Source organism: Hemitrygon akajei, chromosome 3 (assembly GCF_048418815.1).
Source record: "Hemitrygon akajei chromosome 3, sHemAka1.3, whole genome shotgun sequence".
In the NCBI taxonomy this organism is placed as follows: domain Eukaryota; kingdom Metazoa; phylum Chordata; class Chondrichthyes; order Myliobatiformes; family Dasyatidae; genus Hemitrygon; species Hemitrygon akajei.
In genome coordinates this window covers 96684759-96706916 of record NC_133126.1, presented here as the reverse complement: position 1 = coordinate 96706916, position 22158 = coordinate 96684759, and the positions used below count along the sequence as shown (strand labels likewise).

At 42.6% G+C, this 22158-nt stretch overlaps 1 protein-coding gene across 3 annotated transcripts in view; it reads left to right on the top strand.

Moving 5' to 3' along the window:
• wdr21 (WD repeat domain 21) overlaps window positions 1-22158 on the top strand; it is a 124306-nt gene that overhangs the window by 5797 nt on the left and 96351 nt on the right. For all 3 annotated transcript variants that reach the window (XM_073040419.1, XM_073040418.1, XM_073040420.1), the window contains exons 2-3: window positions 7115-7211; window positions 11247-11347. In XM_073040419.1, the coding sequence (XP_072896520.1) occupies window positions 7117-7211; window positions 11247-11347 (196 nt within the window). In that variant the 5' untranslated portion in view covers window positions 7115-7116. The remainder of the gene's footprint in view (window positions 1-7114; window positions 7212-11246; window positions 11348-22158) is intronic.

Sequence of the window (22158 nt, the reverse complement as noted above, 5' to 3'; positions counted from 1 at the left end):
GGCTGCTGCCCTCACATGAATCTCCACCATTATCCCAAACATCTGCACTGTCACAGTCTTCCTGCCACCTTAACTGGGATAGAGTTCCTCTTGTCCTCACCTACCACCCCATGAGCCTCTGCATCCAACACATCATTCTCCACAATTTCCGCTGATTGCAAAGGTTCCGCTACCTCCAACCTTTCCTTTATGTCATTTCCCCCCCCCCCCCTTGCTTTTTGCAGGGTTTGCTCCATCCATGATTCCCTTGTCCATTTGTCCCTCCCGGTACTTATCCCTGAAAGTGGCCAAAGTGCTGCACTTACCCATTCATCTCCTCCCTCACCTCCATTCAGGGCCCCAAGCAAGTAAGGCAACACTTCACCTGAAAAACTGCTGGGGTCCGCTATTGTGTGTGGTGCTCCCAATGCATCCTCCTGTATATTGGTGAGGCCTGTCGTAGATTGGGGGACTGCTTCGTTGAGCACCGTCACTCCATCTGGCAAATGTGGAATTTCCCAGTGGCCAACCATTTTAACTCCCATTCCCATTCCAGCATGTCAATCCATAGCCTCTTTTGCCAAGATGAGGCCACCTTTCCAGTCCTGAAGAAGGGTCTCAGCCTGGAACATTGACTGTCTCTTCATTTCCATAGAAGCTGCCTGGCCTGCTGAGTTCCTCCAGCATCTTGTACAAGTTGCTTTGGATAGAGTTTACATGGCGAGGATATTTCTGTTAATAGGAAAGTCTAGGATCTGAGGGTACAGCCTCAGAATAAAGGGACGTCCCTTTAAAATAGGGATAAGGAGCAATTTCTTCAGCCAGTGGATGGTGAATCTGTGGAATTCGTTGTCACCAACTGCAGTGAAGGCTAAAGCGTTGGATGTCTTTTAGGCAGAGATTGATAATTTCGTGATTGGGGTTAAGGGCTATGGAAAGAAGACCAGAGAAAGCAGTGAAAAACAATCAGGAATGATTGAATAATGGAGCAGATTTGATGGGCCCAATGGCCTACTTCTGCTTCTATATCTTACTGTTTATTGTATATTTTATTGTATTGTAAAGAGAAGATGCCTGGCATTCTTGACTTCATCAGTCAAGACATAGGAGTATAAAAACAGGGAAGTTATGCTGCCACTGTATAGAATTCTACTTAGGCACATTTGGAGTATTATGTGGAGTTGATGAAAGTTCTTGTTGATTGGAGAGGGCCAGATGCCTGCTGGTCAAAATCCAAAGCATGGGTTCTCACTCACTGCAGAGGATGTGGTGGTAAAATTGCTTCTTTGAGAAAGGAGGTGTTTAAAGCAAAGCTAATTAGTTGTAGCAAGGTGATGCCCTCAAAACAAGAGAAAGTAATAGAGATTAAGGTGACAGACCAAGATATGAATTGGTGACCTGATAGTCTATGCTCCAGGGTTCTGAAGGAGGTAGCTGAAGAGGTTGTGGAGGCATTAGTAATGATCTTTCAAGAATCACTAGATTCTGGAATATTTCCAAAGGACTGGAACATTTTAAATGTCACTGTACTCTTTATGAATGCAAAAGAAAGGAAATTATAGGCCCGTTAGTCTGACTGAAGTGGTTGGCAAGATGTTAGAGTCCGTTATTAAGTCAAGTCAAGTCACTTTTATTGGCATTTCGACCATAACTGCTGGTACTGTACATAGTAAAAATGAGACAACGTTTTTCAGGACCATGGTGTTACATGACACAGTACAAAAACTAGACTCAACTATGTGAAAAAAAACACAGAGAAAGCTACACTAGACTACAGACCTACTCAGGACTGCATAAAGTGCACAAAACAGTGCAGGCATTACAATAAATAATAAACAAGACAATAGGGCAGTAAGGTGTCAGTCCGGGCTCTGGGTATTGAGGAGTCTGATAGCTTGGGAGAAGAAACTGTTACATAGTCTGGTCGTGAGAGCCCGAATGCTTCGGAGCCTTTTCCCAGATGGCAGGAGGGAGAAGAGTTTGTATGAGGGGTGCGTGGGGACCTTCATAATGCTGTTTGCTTAGTGGATGCAGCATGTAGTGTAAATGTCTGTGATGGTGAAAAGAGAGACCCCGATTATCTTCTCAGCTGACCTCACTATCTGCTGCAGGGTCTTGCGATCCGAGATGGTGCAATTTCCGAACCAGGCAGTGATGCAACTGGTCAGAATGCTCTCAATACAACCCCTGTAGAATATGATGAGGATGGGGGGTGGGAGATGGACTTTCCTCAGCCGTTGCAGAAAGTAGAGATGTTGCTGGGCTTTCTTTGCTATGGAGCTGGTGTTGAGGGACCAGGTGAGATTCTCCGCCAGGTGAACACCAAGAAATTTGGTGCTTTTAACAATCTCTACTGAGGAGCCGTCAATGTTCAGCGGGGAGTGGTCGCTCCGTGCCCTCCTGAAGTCAACAACCATCTCTTCTGTTTTGTTCACATTCAGAGACAAGTTGTTGGCTCTGCACCGGTCAGTTAGCCGCTGCACCTCCTCTCTGTAAGCTGACTCATTGTTCTGGCTGATGGGACCCACCACGGTCGCAGGTTTCAGGGTACTTGGAGTCTGCATGGTTTCCTAGGGGAAATCTTGCCTGACAAATATGTTGGAACTCTTTAAGGAAATAACAGTCTTCTTTCATGAAGGTTGGATATCTTTTGTGAGTTGGAAAAATTGCTTTGGTCTGGTTTAGAGTGAGGAGACATTCTGATGATTATGGGCAGTGTCTACAAAGCCAATGCAATGAGGGCAATATAAACAAAATGCTGAAGGAACTCAGCAAGTCAGGCAGTATCAATGGAGGGAAATAAGCAGTTGAGCTGAGACTGTTTATCAGAATAGATCAAAACAGCTTTTTGTGTGTGTTGCTCAAGAGTTCCAGCATCTGCAGAATATCACGATTAGAAGGATGCTTTTAGAATTGCTATTTCAGACAACGTGGAGAAGAATGCAAAGGGGGAATCTGTGATTATGTAAGGGAACGTCATCTATTGTAAAGGCAGAAGAGTAGGAAAATAGTAAAGTTGTGAAGAATTGAGGTAATGATTTGCAAGGACAGATGAAAATGTCCAAGACTGGAACAAAGGAAAAGCATTAACTAGATTCTTCCAGACTGCTGAGATATCCCACATTCCAGCAAATTAAATACTTGTTAAGTGTTGGAATATGAGAAATGCAGCAACCAATTTGCTAATGCCAAAGTCCTACAAGCATAACACCACACCCTCAAGTGCCACTTTACAGCACTGTCCCCTGATCTCTTGATCCCCAGAATACTCAAAAATCCAAGCATCTCTGTTTTAAAAGTACTGAGCTTCCCTGTTATCTGGGCTAGAGCCAGAAGGTCCACCACCCTCTGGATGAAGACATTTCTCATCTGTCTTAATAGCCGCCACTTCATTCTCAAAGTATGTGCCCTGGTCCTAAAGTAAGTTCAGGGAAATGTCTGCTGCATCTATCCTGTCAAGCCCTTTAAGAACTTTTAAATTTTGATAAGATCTTTTGTAATTATTCCTTATAAAAGCTAAGAGTACAGTTCTAGTCTACTCATTCTTTCCTCGTGACATTCCTGGAATGTCCCTGTGATAAGTATATATTTTCTTGGTAAGGAGAACTAAGTTGCACAGGCACCTCCAAGTCTGGTCTCACCAAGACTTCTGACATCTGTAATCAAATCCTCTCTTAAGATTATCCAATCTTTCAGCATCAAATATTTCTGCTTAACAGCAATATGTCAATGGCCACGCAGCACACTATTGGTTAGAGGCTTAAGCATTGGACAACATACTGAGAAGAAGTTCTTTCTTCATATAGAGCTACGATGTGTACCTGATGCAGACTGGAGCATGATTATGTGATTCTACAGTACATACAGGTCCTCTCCAGATTACAAATGCCTATGGATATCCCGTGCAAATGAATAACCATTTGGGAGACTGGTGGTTGCAGGACTGTAGGGATCTCCTTACAGGTGGGAACAGGGCACCTCTGCTTGCCTTCCCTTACCATCCGACTTGAGCAGGGTTGAGTCAAGACAAGTATAACTGGGAACACTGAGCAGACTCACTTGCTGACTTCGGGTCAGAGAGGCCAGTTGGAGGCAGCTCTTTGTGTGCCTGGTGACTGCTGTAACAGCTGTATCTGTGAATCTTTTGTGACACACTGTTTTTGTTCAATTTCAACTTAGGAACAGTTTGGTTTCTTGAGGATTAGCAATCAACTTTATTCGCTATATACATTTATATGTAGGGTTATTTATATATAATTATTATTTACATTGGGATATCCAGGGAGTGATAGCACCTCTGGTAAAGGGGCGTGTCACGTCCATTCTGGGGCAGCTCACTCACCCTTGATCCCCACCGAACACTCAACTCTCTTCTTTGGCTCCAAGTAGCTCTTTGTATGTGACAGCAGCCATACCCCAATACACAAGCGGGCTAGACCATGTGAGGGTAGCTGGTAGCCTTGTGCCTGGTGAGATAAGGAAGTGCCTATCTTAGCATGCAAAGTCAGCTCTGGCAGACTGAGCGGATGAGATCTACAGTGAGAGCCAATGGCAGGAAGGTGGTTCCACAATGCTCTGTGGAGAATGAGGACCATGACAAGGTACTGAAGATGTCTTGGTCATCCTCTGCAACCAAGGAAGACCCCAGTTTGTGACGATTGTTTGTACCACTGGACCTGGACTTCTGAGGTCGAGAGAGTGGAACTGCCCCAATGTAATGGCTTTTCTACTTTAATACCTCTCCTGCGTGGGTTTCCTGTTATCATTGGACACGATGGACAGTCACCACATTTATATGAATTAGCAATTTGCTATAATGGGTGAAGCCCAGTCCATCTCGGGTAAAGCTCTCTCCTCCATTGAGCACATCTACACAGAGCATTGTCACAGGAGGGCAGAGTCCACACCCAGGTCATGCTCTCTTCTCGCTGCTGCTATCTGGAAGAAGGTGCAGGAGCCTCAGGACTCTCAGAAACAGTTGTTGCCCCTCAAACTTCAGGCTCTAAAACCAAAGGTGATAGTTTCACTTAACAAACGAGAACATCTGCAGATGCTGGAAATTCAAGCAACACACACAAAATGCTGGAGGAACTCAGCAGGTCAGGCAGCATCTATGGAAAAGAGTAAGCAGTTGGTGTTTCAGACCGAGACCTTTCATTAGGACTTCACCTGTCCTGATGAAGGGTCTCAGCCCAAAATATCGGCTATTTACTCTTTTCCATGGATGCTGTCTGGCCTGCTGAGGTCCTCCAGTATTTTGTAACTTAACTCAATTTCACTTACTCCATCACTGAAATGTTCTCATAACTCACTTTCAAGGATTCTTCATTTCATGTTCTTGATACTTATTGCTTATTATTAATTTTTCTTCTTTAGTTTGTCGTCTTTTCACACTGGTTGAACGCCCAAGTTGGTGTGGTCTTTCATTGATTCTGTTATGGTTATTATTCTATTACGGATTTATTGAGTATTCCAACAAGAAAATGAATCTCAGGGTTTTGTATGGTCGCATATGGACTTTGATAATGAATTTTCTTTGACTTTGAACTTTGGTGTGTTGGTGCGATATGCAACAAAAACATTCAGCAATTATAACAAATTACATAAAAATAAAGTTTAAAGTACAGATACGGAATAAAATATGTATGAATACATAAATGCCAGCATGTAATTACAATGTAATAAGCGTTATAAAAAGTGATTTAAAGTGTTTATAGTGCAGTGATAGAAGTTATAGAGGTGGATGGGGAGGGGGGTGGCTCTAAACAGAGTGGTTGATCAGATTAACTGCCTAGGGAAGAAACTTTTAAGATGCTGGAAATCCAAGAAACATACACAAAATTCTGGAATAATTTAGCAGGCCAGGCAGCATCTCTGGAAAAGAGTGCAGTCGAGTTTTCAGGCTGAGACCCTTCTTCATGAGTCCTGATGAAGGGTCTCGGCCTGAAACGTCGTCTGTACTCCTTTCCATAGATGCTGCCTGTCCTGCTAAATTCCTCCAGCACTTTGTGTGTGTGTGTTGCTTAGATTTCCAGCATCTGCAGACTTTCTCTAGTTTTTAAGAAGGCGTGAAGTTTTTGTTTTGTTTTAATATGGAGAGTTCTCAGGAACTGAACCCTGTTATAAACTGGGGACTTCATATATTATCGTTAAAAAGAAATGCCATTTCCTTTCAGTGTTGGTTGTGAGGATGCTTCAAGAGGTTATAGATAGGCTGAGTGAATTGATGAGCTTGCATAGAAGGAATTTAAGATTTTTAATAGACATATAGAAGGAATTTAATCTGTCACAGTATGATGTATTTGGGGCAAATTAGAGGTGTTTTTTAAGTAGTGAGAGAATGGAGGGTGCTGAAAGGAGGGACTTGAGTGTCCTTGTACGCAAGTCATTTGAATTGCTTTCTGTACCTGCAGTGTAAACTTCCACAGGAAGTTAGTGTCCGGGCCTTTATTGTAAGAGGATTTCAGCACCATAGGAAAGGTACCTTGCTGGCAGTGTATAGGACCCTAGTCAGATGATATTGGAATATTGTGTAAAGATCAGATTTTATATAAAGAAAGGATATACTTAAGGTACAGAGAGATTACCAAATTAGTTACTGGGAAAGGAAGCTTTGTCCTATCAGTAGACAGTACTTGTCACTTGTCACAGAGTTTGGAACAATGGGAAATGAAACTTACACAATTCCAGTGAGGCTGCAACTGAGTATTCGTAGCGATAATGTATCTATTAATTGAGCTGTCCAGAACTCCTAATATACAGTAAATGTCAGCTCTACAAAAGAGTCTCAAAAACAGTTGTAGAATCATTAGAACACTCCAGCACATGAAACAGGCCCTTAGGCCCATCTAGTCCATGCTGGCCTGGTTTTCTGCCTAGTCCCATCTATCTGCACCCAGACCATAGCCCTCCATACCTCTGATATCCATGTACTCATCCAACTTCTCAAATGTTACAGTTGAACCTGCACCTACCATTTCCGCTTGGCAGCTCATTTCCTATTTGCACCATCCTTTGAGTGAAAAAGTAGAAGGAAACTGGAGGAATTTAGTTCTGGCAATTGATGAATGTTTATACAATCCCAGTACTGATTTGCCTGTTTATAAATAATCAAAAATGTTTCCTATGTTTACAGAAATGGAAAGTAATAAATGGCATCGTAGGAGGCGATTTACACACCACGATCAACGACGACACAATCAGCAACGATACCGAGCATATTATGGTCACAGGTCAAGTGAAGTTTTAAATTTTATGTGTTGTTGCAAAACATATCAGATTTAGTCTCAGATTTTGCATCTTTACTAAGGCCGTAATACTGTAATCTGTCCCTGCCTGCCAAAGATATGGCTCTTGTGTTGATGAATGTGCTGACATTTCAATTATTTGATTAAATCACTTTTTAACAATTACTAGAATAACTTGCCTTTGAACAGGGCTGTTCAGCTCAATGTAATCAGGTCATGTTGGTCCTACACCCTTTCCTTTCCTTGATTGGCTGTAATGTTTCTCTTTTAGTCCATGAGCCAGGACCCCAAATTTGGGCCATCTGGGGAGAATAATACTTAGTGATTTTTGGCAAGGTATACACTCCAGTGCTAGAAAATATGTGATAGCATTGTAGCGGTGGTAGCTTTCCGTCACAGCAAAGGAGAGCTATCCACATTCTGGATATCATACATTGACATGGTAGATAACTTAGTACTTGGGCTTCTGCGCGCCTCTCGTAAGGGGGACTGGGAGTTGCACCTCCATGCTATAAGAACTATAATCCCATGGTGCTTTGCCTATGATAATATTAATTATGCCAGGTACCGGTCCCCTTACTTTGCTCAGATGATGAACCTCCCAGAGAAGAATCCTTCTGTGTATGAGGCCTTCAAGACAGGCCAATTCTCAGTGCTGCTGTCAAGTAACAACCCCTTTGGTCAGATCCCTGTGGATCAGGCTACTGAAGCCACAGTGAACAAAGACACACAGACTCCTGGGCGCACATCACGGTTCAGCCTGAATGCTGGAGCTATCAAGCGTTACTACGTAACAGCTGAGCACCGCAGTGCATCCCTGGGACAGTTAAGGGAGATGGTGCAAGGCAACAAATCAGAGCTTTGTCATGTGAAGCCACAGTAGCCAAGAATCCGGAAAGACGAGGAAGCAGTTTGAGCAGTGGTTAGCCTCATACATGAATGGGTCAACCCATTTGCAGAGAAGCAGGACCTCATTAGCATCTCTACGGCAAAGGCAGCCCCCAAGGATATTGCCTCTGACCTGATGAAGGCATATGAGATTGGTGAGCAATGCTTTGCAACCTTCAAGGATGAGAGACTAGAGGAAGACCCACCTGCAAAGAAATTCCATGACCCAATGAAAACCAACAAGCTGAAAGCATTCAGTGATATGTGTAAGAAGAGAGAAGTGAAATCAAATGGGAGGGCAATCATCTTGAAAGCAGGCAGGTCTTTATTTGGACGCATCATAGTGATGGCACAAGGGCGCAGTCTATGTATGGAGGATATCCTTTCTCATCCCCTCGGACCATTTCCCTGGGCCCTGTCCACACCAGAAGGATTGCTGAGAAAGACAAATAAAGTTACTTTAGCCACAACCTTGCAGAAAAATGTAGCAGTAAAAGAGCAACTCCTAGGAAACTCTGCAACAGTGGTTGACGGAATGAACTTGGTCCAAAGAGTGAAAGGTGATCAAGTTACTTTCAGAGATGTTGCCACAACAATTCTGGGTATGGCTCTGAGGGAAGGCAGTCAGAATAGCAGAACAGATGTTGCATTCGACACATACAAGGAGAACTCTTATCAAGGATAGTGAAAAATCTCTACGGGGTGAAGAGACTGGTCATGAGTTGCAAGCTGTCACAGGCACACAGGTGGTGAGGCAGTGGAGGAGCTTCCTGACCAAAGTCAGTAACAAAAATAGTCTCATTAGCTTCATAGTTCATGAATGGAGGAAGGCGGGGTACAGAGCAATGCTACAGAAGATTCCGTATGCAACTGTGAATGACAAATGGTACAGAATCACATCTCAAGACAGTGAGGAGGTGTCAGCTCTTCAGTGTCAACAACAAGAAGCAGATAGCCACCTACTTCTCCATGCTGCCCATGTCACAAGAGAGGGATGCCAATCTGTAATGATCTGCTCAGAAGACGCAGATGTCTTTATCATGTCTTTAGCATTTTGTGACAAGATTGAGGCCCCATTGTTCCAGAAGTGTGGCACTAGAACCCGTACAAGGCTTGTAGACATCAGGAAGGTTGCTGCCACTATTGGCATGGAGGTTTGTAGGGCTCTCATTGGGTTGCACGCATATACAGGATGTGACACTGTAAGCATTTTTGCAGGCAAAGGGAAGACAAGTGCCCTTAAACTTCTGACCAGCAACAGGGAGACTCAGGACACATTCTTGGAGTTGGGTCAGGAATGGGACCTCTCCCCAGAACTGATGGACAAACTGGAGGCATTTGCATGTCTCCTGTATGCCCCAAAAGCATTGACCACCAAGGTCAATGAGCTCAGGTATCACCTTTTCTGTGCCAAAAAAGTTGAAATCGAAAGTCATCAACTCCCACCATGCAAGGACTGCCTAACAAAACATGTACAATGAGCCAACTACTGGGCTGGTATATGGAGATGTTTGGAGAAGGACCCACAAGTGCCAAGCCCTGCTGGCAGAGGATGGAAGATGGAGAGAGAAGAGGAAGCTGAACAGCTGGTGGTGCACTGAATCAAAGGCCAGCCAGCACCTGATGCCATCCTGGATCTACTGGCCTGTAACTGTCCAAAAAAATATTCGCTGCCAAGTTATATGTGTGTTGCAAATGGTCTCAGGTGTACTGACATGTAGACTGGCAGACTGTGAGAACCAGGCATCCACCTCAGAGAGTGTGGTAAGTTCAGATGAAGACGTGGAAGACTTGGAAAATTATTATGATTATTAATAGTTTATGAAAGTATGGAAAGCAGTCTTTGATTAAATATATTCATTTTACAACCAAATGGGGCCTAGGTTATGGCCCTGTGGAATCCCACATTTGAATTATTGTACTGTAATTCTATATGCTATGACAAAAGCTTAAGATGTTTTGATTTGATACAACAATATGGAAAAAATCATGACATTGATAAAACTCCAGAAATCTCTCCAAATGAGGGTTTTTACTTTTTGGGGGGTGGGGTAACATTTTCTGCTGTACTGATGTTAATATGGAATATATACAAAAAGTGATGACTTATTTGAATTCCTGAATAAATTCTCTACAAATCCATGTGATTATATGTGTCCTAGGGTTTTTATTGACTTTTCCAAAATAAACAACAAATACTTTTCTAAAAATGAAATGATTCACTCTACTGAAATTGGGCACTGTACTGCGAATTTTATAGCAACATTTGATGAAAAGCGCTTGAACTCAGCTATCATTGTGCCAAATTTCAATGTTGAGGGATCACTGATGACAAAATACCACTAGTTTGAATATATATGTTGGACATTATATTGGCAGCTTTTCAGAAATGCTTGTTTTAGGATAGTGTTATAAAATGTATGGTAGCACACATAAAGCTACCACTGGTGCAATGCTATCACGTATTTTCTAACTCTAGAGATGTATACCTTTCCAAAAATCACTATGAGCATTATTCCCCTCAGATGGTACCGACCAACCCTACTGGCTCACGGACTATTTTGAGTATTTAACAAGTTCTGCTGACCCTGCTTCTATCACTTTCAGACAGTTAGCTTTCCTTTAAAGAGTAACCATGCTGAGGGAATACTCTTTGTCTTTGCTACTACCTCTCAAATCAAATATTTTGGGTTTGAAACTGACATTACCAAAAATGTTTCTGTGAATAAGATGGACTTTTGCAGGAGCTGTTTCTTTTTAATGCCTAATTTGCAGCCACAGTTTAGTTAAATAGATTCATGTTGCTGAGGAGAGGGAGTTTATTTCAACTGTTGACCCTACGAAAGTGGTGAACAATGCAACTTAGCTGTAGGTGATGTTTCTACATCCAAGTAACTGAAAATCAGCGACTGGGTTAGCTGATGGTGAGACCAGTTGATTCTTTTTCAATTTCTAAAAATATGAATATTTTCTGTTGGTCGGAGTGCATTTTATTAAGAACCCACATGTGAGTGCCAGTGTGTGTTTTATGCTGGTAGTAGTTCAGTACAATTATGTATTTACAGTTTCTGAGAATTTGAAGACTTTAATACACAGCACTTATTTTTCTCCTGAATTTATTATGATGCTCAGGAACCAGCAGTATGACTCCAGTGAATCCAGCGAGCAGAATAGTTCCAGTATGTCAGCAGGGGAACCAACTAACAGTACTTCACTGCCACCTGATGTACCCGGCAAGTATTACTTTGACAGCATTTAGTGTACCATTCATTCCTCAAGCTTCCAAGACTACTTTTAACTTCATTAAAATTTTGAACTATCTGAGTACTTATATTAAGTAACTCAAATGGAAATTGAAAATGATCCCAGTTCTGATGAGTCTCAGCTCTGACACTATTTATCTTTACACAGATGCTGGCTGACTTTCCATTTGTGGGAATTAGCTGACAAAATAATGAAATTTCTGAGAATTAATATTGCATTACTTTGAATTACAAGAAGAGCCTATAATACAGTACATTGTACAAGTTAAGGATTTTATTCTAGACATGGTGAGTTAGGATTTGTTGAAATTTTCCTGTAAAATAGAGAATCTTCATTTGGCTTGTTTGTTGATTCGATGCCAGCAAGAATCTTAGTGTGATACATAGGAAGCCATAACTGCTAATTTAAGACCAGTCTGAGGATTGTTATATCATTTCTGACAGATTCTTTCAAACTATGAGCACAGCTAACAAGAATGTCAAGGGGAGCAGGCACACGGCAGCACCATCTGCCACAGACCTTCGAGTCACAGAGTGACACAGCACAGAAATAGGCCCTTCAGCCCAACAGGAGTGCACGGACAATCAAGAGCTGTCCCACCTGCAGGTTCTCCAAGTCAAAACCATCCTAATTTGAAAATTTATCAACAGTCCTTCATTGTCATTAAATTTAAATCCTAGAACTCCGCATCAACAGTACAGTGGGAGTACATTCACCAGATGGCACAGCTTTTAGAGCCACTCTCTTACAGCTCCAATAAACCAGGTTCAATTCTGACCTTGGGTGTTGTCCGTGTGGAGTTTGCAAGTTCTCCCTAGGACTGCATCGAGGTGCTCTGGTTTCCCCTCAGCTCCTAAAAGCATGCAGTTTGGTAGGTTAATTGGTAGCTGTAAATTACCCCTAGTGTGTGGGTGAGTGGTAATACTTAGAATGATTGAGAGGAGAATAAAATGGGATTGAGCGTAAGTAGGTGTTTGGTTGTCAGTGTAGTCCTGTTGGGCTAAGAGGCTCATTTCTGTGCTACATCACCCTGTGACCCTAAGGTTTCCGCCTGTCACCACTTTCTCAAGGGCAAATAGGGAAGGCAATTAATACTGGTGGTGCCAACAAGGTCTACAGCCAAAGATGAATTGGTGAAAAGGAATGAGAATGTTGCTGTATAAGTTCAAGATTCAATTTGAAAGTTTACTACTTCACGGCGATGGCTTTCATTCCTGGCTAGACAGTAACAACTGTGAATTTATGTTCTTCAGTCTCACTAGTTGTGATCACACCATTGTAGTAAATTATTGCTCATCAAAAGCACACCATGGCAAGATCCTTTTAAACCCTTTCAAATGTGAAAGCTGCTGGCCTCCCATTCAGATGTTTTTCTTTGAACGGGTTACATGGTTTTCTTTTTGTTGAAATCTGTGGGGAAGATGAATCTCAGTGTTGTATACTGCATGCATGTTTTGATAATAAGTGTACTTTGAACATTGAATTCCTGTCATGCTATTCTATGACATGCATTTGGCAATGTAGTGGATAATTTGACATGGTTCATATTACATGAATACTTTGCTCAAGTTGATGTCATGTGGAATATTTGAAATCAGAATGTCCTGACTTCCATCCTAGTTAGAGCTAAGTTTGTCAGACCCTATAATGTATGAAAACTAATCCTTTTCTTCTAACTACAATTGAAAAATATGTATGTATGGACTTCAGACATGATTGAGAGAGAGCTTCAAACCAATGCCTTCATGTTCAAATGACCCTAATTCATCTGGTGATTCTGACTCCAATTCACCAAGCAATCAGTTGTTAACTATAAAGATTTCATTCAAGTTTTTTTTCCCGGCCATTTTATTCCAAAGTGAATAAGCTTAATAGAATTTTTGTTATGACCATCACTGTCTAGCATTCATGTGTAGATAAAGAGCTGGTAAATCTGATCAGGAATCTTTCAGTTAAAGTGTCTTTCATCACTGTTGAGCTCCATTTGAACAGTGACTTTTCATGGGTGGAACTGAATATACATTGAAATTGATGTGTTGCCCTTCAGTATTGTGGTGAACTACATATACCTGTCTGGACTGCTCCTGTGGCTCCTCCCACAGACCCCTGCTGACTGCTCCTGTGGCTCCTCCCACAGACCCCCACTGACTGCTCCTGTGGCTCCTCCCACAGACCCCCGCTGACTGCTCCTGTGGCTCCTCCCACAGACCCCTGCTGACTGCTCCTGTGGCTCCTCCCACAGACCCCTGTATAAAGGTGATTGAGGCCTGAGCCCGGCCTCATTCTCCAGGATGTAGTGTTGTTCATTCTTCCGGTCAATAAAAGCCGATATCTCGCTTCTTACATCTCAGAGTGAGTTATTGATGGTGCATCAAGTATGTTTACTTTAGCTTCTTAAAATTTCACAAAATTTGAACTTGCATTGTTAGCAAACTCCTTTAAAGAACTTCATGTCAATGTTAGCATATTGAACAGCAGCATGGTAGCATAGCATTTTACAACACCAGCGATCATTTCTTGCCGCTGTCTAAGGAGTGTGTACGTTCTCTGTGTGACCACGTGGGTTTCCTCTGGGTATTCCAGTTTCCTCCCATTGCAAAGACATACAGACTAGTAAGGGTTAGTAAGTTGAGGGCACACTATGTTGATGCTAGAAGCATGGCGACACTTGCAAACTGCCCCCAGCACATCCTAGGACTGTCGGCCGCTGACACAAACAACGCATTTCACTGTAGGCTTTAATGTATATATGACATAAAGCTAATCTTTATGTATGTTATTGAATTGACCTTATCCTCTGAAGATATTAATTGCTTTCTGGCTGTGATTTGTATTTTGAGAGCGAGGTGTGCACTAACTTCTTTGACATTTCAGTGTAGGTCATTTAATTAAAGTTTATTCTACTATTCAACAAGACCATGGCTGTATTCCATGCACTCATCCATTATTCTGACTCAGTAATAGTTATTAAAAGCACTGGGTTACAATTTAACAATTGCTCTCACACTAGCTGCTATCCATGTGAAGAAATGTTCTCCTAACTTCATGTCTGAGCAACCTGCTCTCTTTTTAAATTGTGCCTATCTAACAGGACTATCTTCCCTCTATCTATACAATCGGTACTTCTGGTAGTTTAAACTGCAATAAAAATATCTTACAAAATACAAAGGAATATAGTCTAGACTTCTGTAATTTCTGCTTTTAACTTTCCAAATGCTGGTTTCAATCCGGTGAATCAGTACTGTTGTCACTGCAATGCTGACATATCCATGCTAAGCTCTGGTGCCCAGAGCTGATTACAGTACTCCAGATGTGGTCTAAACAGAGTTTCATGCAGTCTTTTGTTCAGTCTAAATTGTTTACTCCTGTTCTCAACTCCTTAAAGATCAGAATTTCATTAACCTTTCCAATCATCATTGTTTGCAAATTGTGACATTTTAATGGTCTGTGTGCATGTACCTGCCCATCTTCAAATCTGTTTGGATCTCCACTATTTTTAGCTTCTCACTATTTAGAAAGCACTGTATTCTATCCTTTATCTTAGATGATTACATTGGCTTTTGTTGAAATCACTTGTCAAAATTTTGCAGATTAATTCAATGTATTCTGAATACACTGCTTACACAGCCAAAATATCTTTGTCATCAGCTAACTTGGCTTTCTACACTCCTACTGAGGTCACTTACAACTGTAGTGAACTTGGAACATACCCAGTCTGTAGTAGCTGGAAAGTGCAAAGTGTTTGCTTGCTTCCTAGTAATGTTACCTCCAGATTGTCCTGCATTTTTGTTTTTATTTCAGATCTTTGGATGACGGGTAGATTGTTTGAGCTGATTGTTGCAGTGTTCTCACCCTACCTAGATGCTGTGTTCTGATATGACTCTGACTGGGCAGTCTCTGTTCTGAATGTGTTTGATCTCTAACTGTCTCAGGCTAACTGAAGTGAGTTCAGTGATGCTACAGTATCAAAATCTCTGAGTGTCAAGATCTCTGAGGATCTAACCTGGTCCCAACATATCAATGCAATTATAAAGAAGGCAAGAGAGTGACTATACTTTATTAGGAGTTTGAAGAGATTTGGTATGTCAACAAATAAACTCAGGAAGTTCTATAGGTGTACCGTGGAGAGCATTCTGACAGGCTGCATCACTGTCTGGTATGGAGGAGCTACTGAACAGGGCTGAAAGAAGCTGCAAAGAGTTGTAAATTTAGTCAGTCCACCTTGGGTACCAGCCTACAAAGTTCCCAGGACATCTTCAAGGACCGGTGTCTCAGAAAGGCAGCATCCATTATTAAGGACCTCCAGCACCCAGGACATGCCCTTTTCTCACTGTTACCATCAGGTAGGAGGTACAGAAGCCTGAAGGCACACACTCAGCGATTCAGAAACAGCTTCTTCCCCTCTGCCATCCAATTCCTAAATGGACATTGAACCCTTGGACACTATCTCACTTTTTTAAAATATTATCTATTTCTGTCTTTTGCATGATTTCTAATCTATTCAGTATACGTATACCTAGAAACATAGAAAACCTACAGCACGATACAGTCCCTTCAGCCCACAAAGTTGTGCCGAACATTTCCCTACCTTAGAAATTCTAGGCTTACCCATAGCCCTCTATTTTTCTAACCTCCATGTACCTATCCAAAAGTCTCTTAAAAGACCCTATCATATCTGCCTCCACTACCATTACTAGCAGCCCATTTCACCACTCTCTACGTGAAAAAACTTACCCCTGACATCTCCTCTGTACCTACTCCCCAGCACCTTAAACCTGTGTCCTCTTGTGGCAACCACTTCAGCCCTGGGAAAAAGCCTCTAATTATCCACACAATCAATGCCTCTCATCATCTTATACACCTCTATCAAGTCACCTCTCATCCTCCGTCGCTCCAAGGAGAAAAGGCCGAGTTCACTCAACCTGTTTTCATAAGGCATGCTCCCCAATCCAGGCAACATCCTTGTAAATCTCCTCTGCACCCTTTCTATGGTTTCCACGTCTTTCCTATAATGAGGCGACCAGAACTGAGCACAGTACTCCAAGTGGGGTCTGACCAGGGTCCTATATAGCTGCAACATTTCCTCTCGGCTCCTAAATTCAATTCCACGATTAACGAAGGCCAATTCTCTGTGCCTTCTTAAGCACAGAGTCAACCTGCGCAGCTGCTTTGAGCATCCTGTGGACTCAGACCCCAAGATCCCTCTGATCCTCCACACTGTCAAGAGTCTTACCATTAATACTATATTCTGCCATCATATTTGACCTACCAAAATGAACCACTTCACATTTATCTGGATTGAACTCCATCTGCCACTTCTCAGCTCAGTTTTGAATCCCATCAATGTCCCACTGTAACATCTGACAGCCCTCCACACTATCCACAACCCCTCCAATCTTTGTGTCATTAGCAAACTTAATAACCCATCCCTTCACTTCCTCATCCAGGTCATTTATAAAAATCACAAAGAATAAGGGTTCCAGAACAGATCCCTGAGGCACACCACTGGTCACCAACCTCCAAGCAGAATATGACCTATCTACAACCATTCTTTGCCTTCTGTGGGCAAGCCAGTTCTGGATCCACAAAGCAATGTCCCCTTGAATTCTGTGCCTCCTTACTTTCTCAATAAGTCTTGCATGGGGTAACTTATTAAATGCCTTCCTGAAATCCATATACACTACATCTACTGCTCTTCCTTCATCAACGTGTTTAGTCACATCCTCAGAAAATTCAATCGGGCTTGTAAGGCATGACCTGCCCTTGATAAAGCCATGCTGACTATTCCTAATCATTTTATATCTTTTCAAATGTTCATAACTCCTGCCTCTCAGGATCTTCTCCATCAACTTACCAACCACTGAAGTAAGACTCACCGGTCTATAATTTCCTGGGCTATCCCTGCTCCCTTTCTTGAATAAAGGAAAAACATCCGCAACCCTCCAATCCTCCAGAATATCTCCTGTCCCCATTGATGATGCAAAGATCATCGCCAGAGGCTCAGGAATCTCCTTCCTCACTTCCCACAGCAGCCTGGGGTTCTTTTCATCTGGTCCCAGCGGCTTATCCAACTTGATGCTTTCCAAAAGCTCTAGCACATCCTCTTAATATCTACGTGCTTAAACTCTTCGGTCTGCTGCAAGTCATCACTACAATCACTAAGATCCTTTTCCATAGTGAATACTGAAATAAAGTATTCATTAAGTAGCTCTGCTATTTCCTCTGGTTTCATACAGACTTTCCCACTGTCACACCTGATAGGTCCTATTCCTTCATGTCTTATCCTCTTGCTCTTCACATACTTGTAGAATGCCTTGGGGTTTTCCTTAATCCTGCCCTCCAAGGCCTTCTCATGGCCCCTTCTGGCTCTCCTTTCTTAAGCTCCTTCCTGTTAGCCTTATAATCTTCTAGATCTCTAACATTACCTAGCTCTCTGAAACTTTTGTAAGCTTTTGTTATTGACTAGATTTATTACAGCCTTTCTACACCACGGTTCCTGTACCCTAACATAACCTCCCTGTCTCATTGGAACGTACCTATGCAGAACTCCACACTGATATCCCCTGAACATTTGCCACATTTCTTCCATACTTTTCCTTGAGAACATCTGTTCCCAATTTAAGCTTCCAATTTCCTGCCTGATAGCCTCATAATTCCCCTTACTCCAATTAAACGCTTTTCTAACTTGTCTGTTCCTATCTCTCCCCAATGCTGTGGTAAAGGAGATAGAATTGTGATCACTATCTCCAAAATGCTCTCCCACTGAGAGACCTGACACCTGACCAGGTTCATTTCCCAATATCAGATCAAGTACAGCCTCTCTTCTTGTAGGCTTATCTACATATTGTGTCAAGAAACCTTCCTGAACACACCTAACAAACTCCACCCCATCTAAACCCCTTGCTCTAGGGAGATGCCAGTCGATATTTGGGAAATTAAAATCTCCCATCACGACGACTCTTATTATTACACCTTTCCAAGATTTGTTTCCCTATCTGCTCTCTGTTACTATTGGGCGGCCTATAAAAAAACACCCACTAAAGTTATTGACCCCTTCCTGTTCCTAACCTCCACCCACAGAGACTCCGTAGACAATCCCTCCATGACGTCCACCTTTTCTGCAGCCGTGACACTATCTCTGATCAACATTGCCAAGTCCTCACCTCTTTTACCTTTCTGAAACATCTAAAACGCGGCACTTGAAGAAACCATTCCTGTCCCTGAGCCATCCAAGTCTCTGTAATGGCCACCACGTCGTAGCTCCAAGTACTAATCCACACTCTCTCATCTGCTTTGTTCACAATACTCCTTGCGTTAAAATAGACACATCTCAAACCGTCCGTCTGAGCGCATCCTTTCTCTATCAACTGCCTATCCTCACTCACACTGTCTCCAAGCTTTCTCTATTTGTGAGCCAACCGCCTCTGCCCCAGACTCTTCAGTTTGGTTCCTACTCCATAACAAGTCTAGATTAAACTCTCCCCAGTAGCCTTAGTAAATCTCCCCACTAGGATATTGGTCCCTCTGGGATTCAAGTGCAACCTGGCCTTTTTGTACAGGTCACTCCTGCCCCAAAAGAGGTCCCAATGATCTAGAAATCTGAATCCCTGCCCCCTGCTCCAATCCCTCAGCCACATATTTATCTTCCACCTCATCCTATTTCTATACTCACTGTCACGTGGCACAGGCAGTAATCCCGAGAGTACTACCTTTGATGTCCTGCTTATGAACTTCCTTCCTAACGCCCTGTAGTCTTTTTTCAAGACCTCTTCCCTTTTCCTGCCTATGTCATTGGTACCAATATGTACCACGACCTCTGGCTGTTCTCCCTCCCACTGCAGGATATCTTGGACGTGATCAGAAACATCCTGGACCCTGGCACCTGGGAGGCAAACTACCATCTGAGTTTCTTTCCTGCGTCCACAGAATCGCCTGTCTGAACCCCTGACTATAGAGTCCCCTGTCACTACTGCCTTCCTCTTCCTTTCCCTACCCTTCTGAGCCACAGGGGCTGGACTCTTGTGCCAGAGGCACCGCCACTGTTGCTTCCCCCAGGTAGGCTGTCCGCTCCCCCCCAACAGTACTCAAACAGGAGTACTTACTGTCAAGGGGTACAGCTGCAGGGGTACTCTCTAGTACCTGACTCTTCCCCTTCCCTCTCCTGACTGTGACCCACTTGTCTATACTGTATAACTTTTTCAGTATACTGTATAATACACACTGAATAAGATTTACTTATTTATTATTATTATTTTTCTATATTATGTGTTGCATTGAGCTGCAGCTGCTAAGTTAACAAATTTCACGTCACATGCCGGTGATAATAAATCTGATTCTGGTACAGTATAAGACTTGCAGCTCAGAAATATTATCTATCATTTACTTAGTGCCTTATCACTATCTTGAATTAATGAAGGAAAGAGGAAATTGAAAAGTCAAGTCACTTTTATTGTCATTTCGACCATAACTGCTGGTACAGTACATAGTAAAAATGAGACAACGTTTTTCAGGATCATGGTGTTACATGACACAGTACAAAAACTAGACTGAACTACGTTAAAAAAAACACAGAGAAACCTACACTAGACTACAGACCTACACAGGACTGCATAAAGTGCACAAAAACAGTGCAGGCATTACAATAAATAATAAACAAGACAATAGGGCAGTAAGGTGTCGGTCCAGGCTTCGGGTATTGAGGAGTCTGATAGCTTGGGGGAATAAACTGTTCATTAGTCTGGTCGTGAGAGCCCGAATGCTTCGGAGCCTTTTCCCAGATGGCAGGAGGGAGAAGAGTTTGTATGAGGGGTGCATGGGGTCCTTCATAATGCTGTTTCCTTTGCAGATGCAGCGTGTAGTGTAAATGTCCATGATGGCGGGAAGAGAGACCCTGATGATCTTCTCAGCAGACCTCACTATCCGCTGCAGGGTCTCATGAACCGAGATGGTGCAATTTCTGAACCAGGCAGTGATGCAGCTGCTCAGGATGCTCTCAGTACAACCTCTGTAGAATCTGATGAGGATGGGAGGTGGGAGATGGACTTTCCTCAGCCTTTGCAGAAAGTAGAGATGCTGTTGGGCTTTCTTTGCTATGGAGCTGGTGTTGAGGGACCAGGTGAACACCAAGAAACTTGGTGCTCTTTACGATCTCTACCGAGGAGCCGTCGATGTTCAGCGGGGAGTGGTCACTCCGTGCACTCCTGAAGTCAACAATCATCTCTTTTGTTTTGTTCACATTCAGAGACAGGTTGTTGGCTCTGCACCAGTCCGTTAGCCACTGCACCTCTCTGTAAGCTGACTCGTCGTTCTTGCTGATGAGACCCACCACGGTCATGTCATCGGTGAACTTGATGATATGGTTCGAGCTGTGTGTTGCAGTACAGTCGTGGGTCAACGGAGTGAACAGCAGTGGACTGAGCACGCAACTCTGGGGAGCTCCCGTGCTCAGTGTGATGGTGTCAAAAGTGGTCAATATTTAATGGTAACACACACAAAATACTGGAGGAACTCAGCAGGTCATGCACCGTCTATGGAAATGAAGAAACAATTGACATTTTGGGCCAAAACCCTTCAAATCGTATTTGCAATACTCAATGGTATGTAATCTGCAAAGAATGGTTACAAGCAGCCTGTGGTTTCTCCAAGCCTGTGGGAGAGGAATACAGTTAGATAACAAACAAAAATGGTAACTCTCTTTCCCTCTCCAGGAATACTGCCTGACATGTTGCATATTTCCACATACTGTACCCCAGTTTTCTTTTGGAATTCCAGTATATATTTCTTTTGCTCTTGGGAATCTCCAATTTCTTCAGTATCTTGCCCCTGTCCTTGTTTCAATCACTACTTTCTATTGTGTAATATAAATAATAGTCTCCAGCAGAGATGAATCCATGAGAAAATCTTTTTCTTTGTAAATTATACAAAACAATGTAAAACTTACAAAAATACATCATTTTGGGGAGTGCACGTTGTACTAACCAATAAATTCTCATTTCTCCTCCCATCAAGATTAAAACATAAATATGTCTCGGGAAGGGAATAATTTTGGTGCGATTTCTACTCATGCACTTGCGTTTTTGCTAGATTGTAGTAATTAACACAGAACTTCCAAATATCATTTGACCACAGGCCTGTGGTCTTCCAATCTGTTTCTTGTTTCAGGCAGATTGTGCTCAAGCAGGTTATGGATATTGATAGATCTTTTCCCTCAAGCACGCAATCGTTCACTCAACAAGTTTATGAAGTTTAACTGATTACTTTGACCTATCCATTTAAGTCAACTCACTAATCATGTTCCCCCACGCAGCATCCAGAAATGTTTACCACAGTTGAGTTCATTTAGGGGCCACTGCTTGATCTTTCAAACTCCAGGCCATAAATTTGTGGGTTTCTCCCTGTGAGATGTCTTTAGATTTTGTTTGGTTGCCTGTGACGGGATTGGAAGTGATGTCATTGCAAGAGGTCATGCTGGCTTTGGAAACAGTGCTTCTCTTGTCGGAGTTTGGTAGGAGGTTGTGGGTACAGCAGTATAGTGGTCTCACAATTCGAGTTCTGTGCTGGTGTCCAGTGATGCATACAAGGAAAATCTGTCACTTTTGCTACATCTGACCAAAAGTATGTCAGATCCAGCAGCACGGTCAACAACTCTGTTGAGGGCCACCCAGCAATGTACTAATTCTGTGTTTAAGGGGGATAAAGCCCTATCTATAGCAGTGAAGCACAGCTTTTGCTGTATTCCTCATTAATCAATATCGTTTGTCTATTACTCATTCTAAGTAAG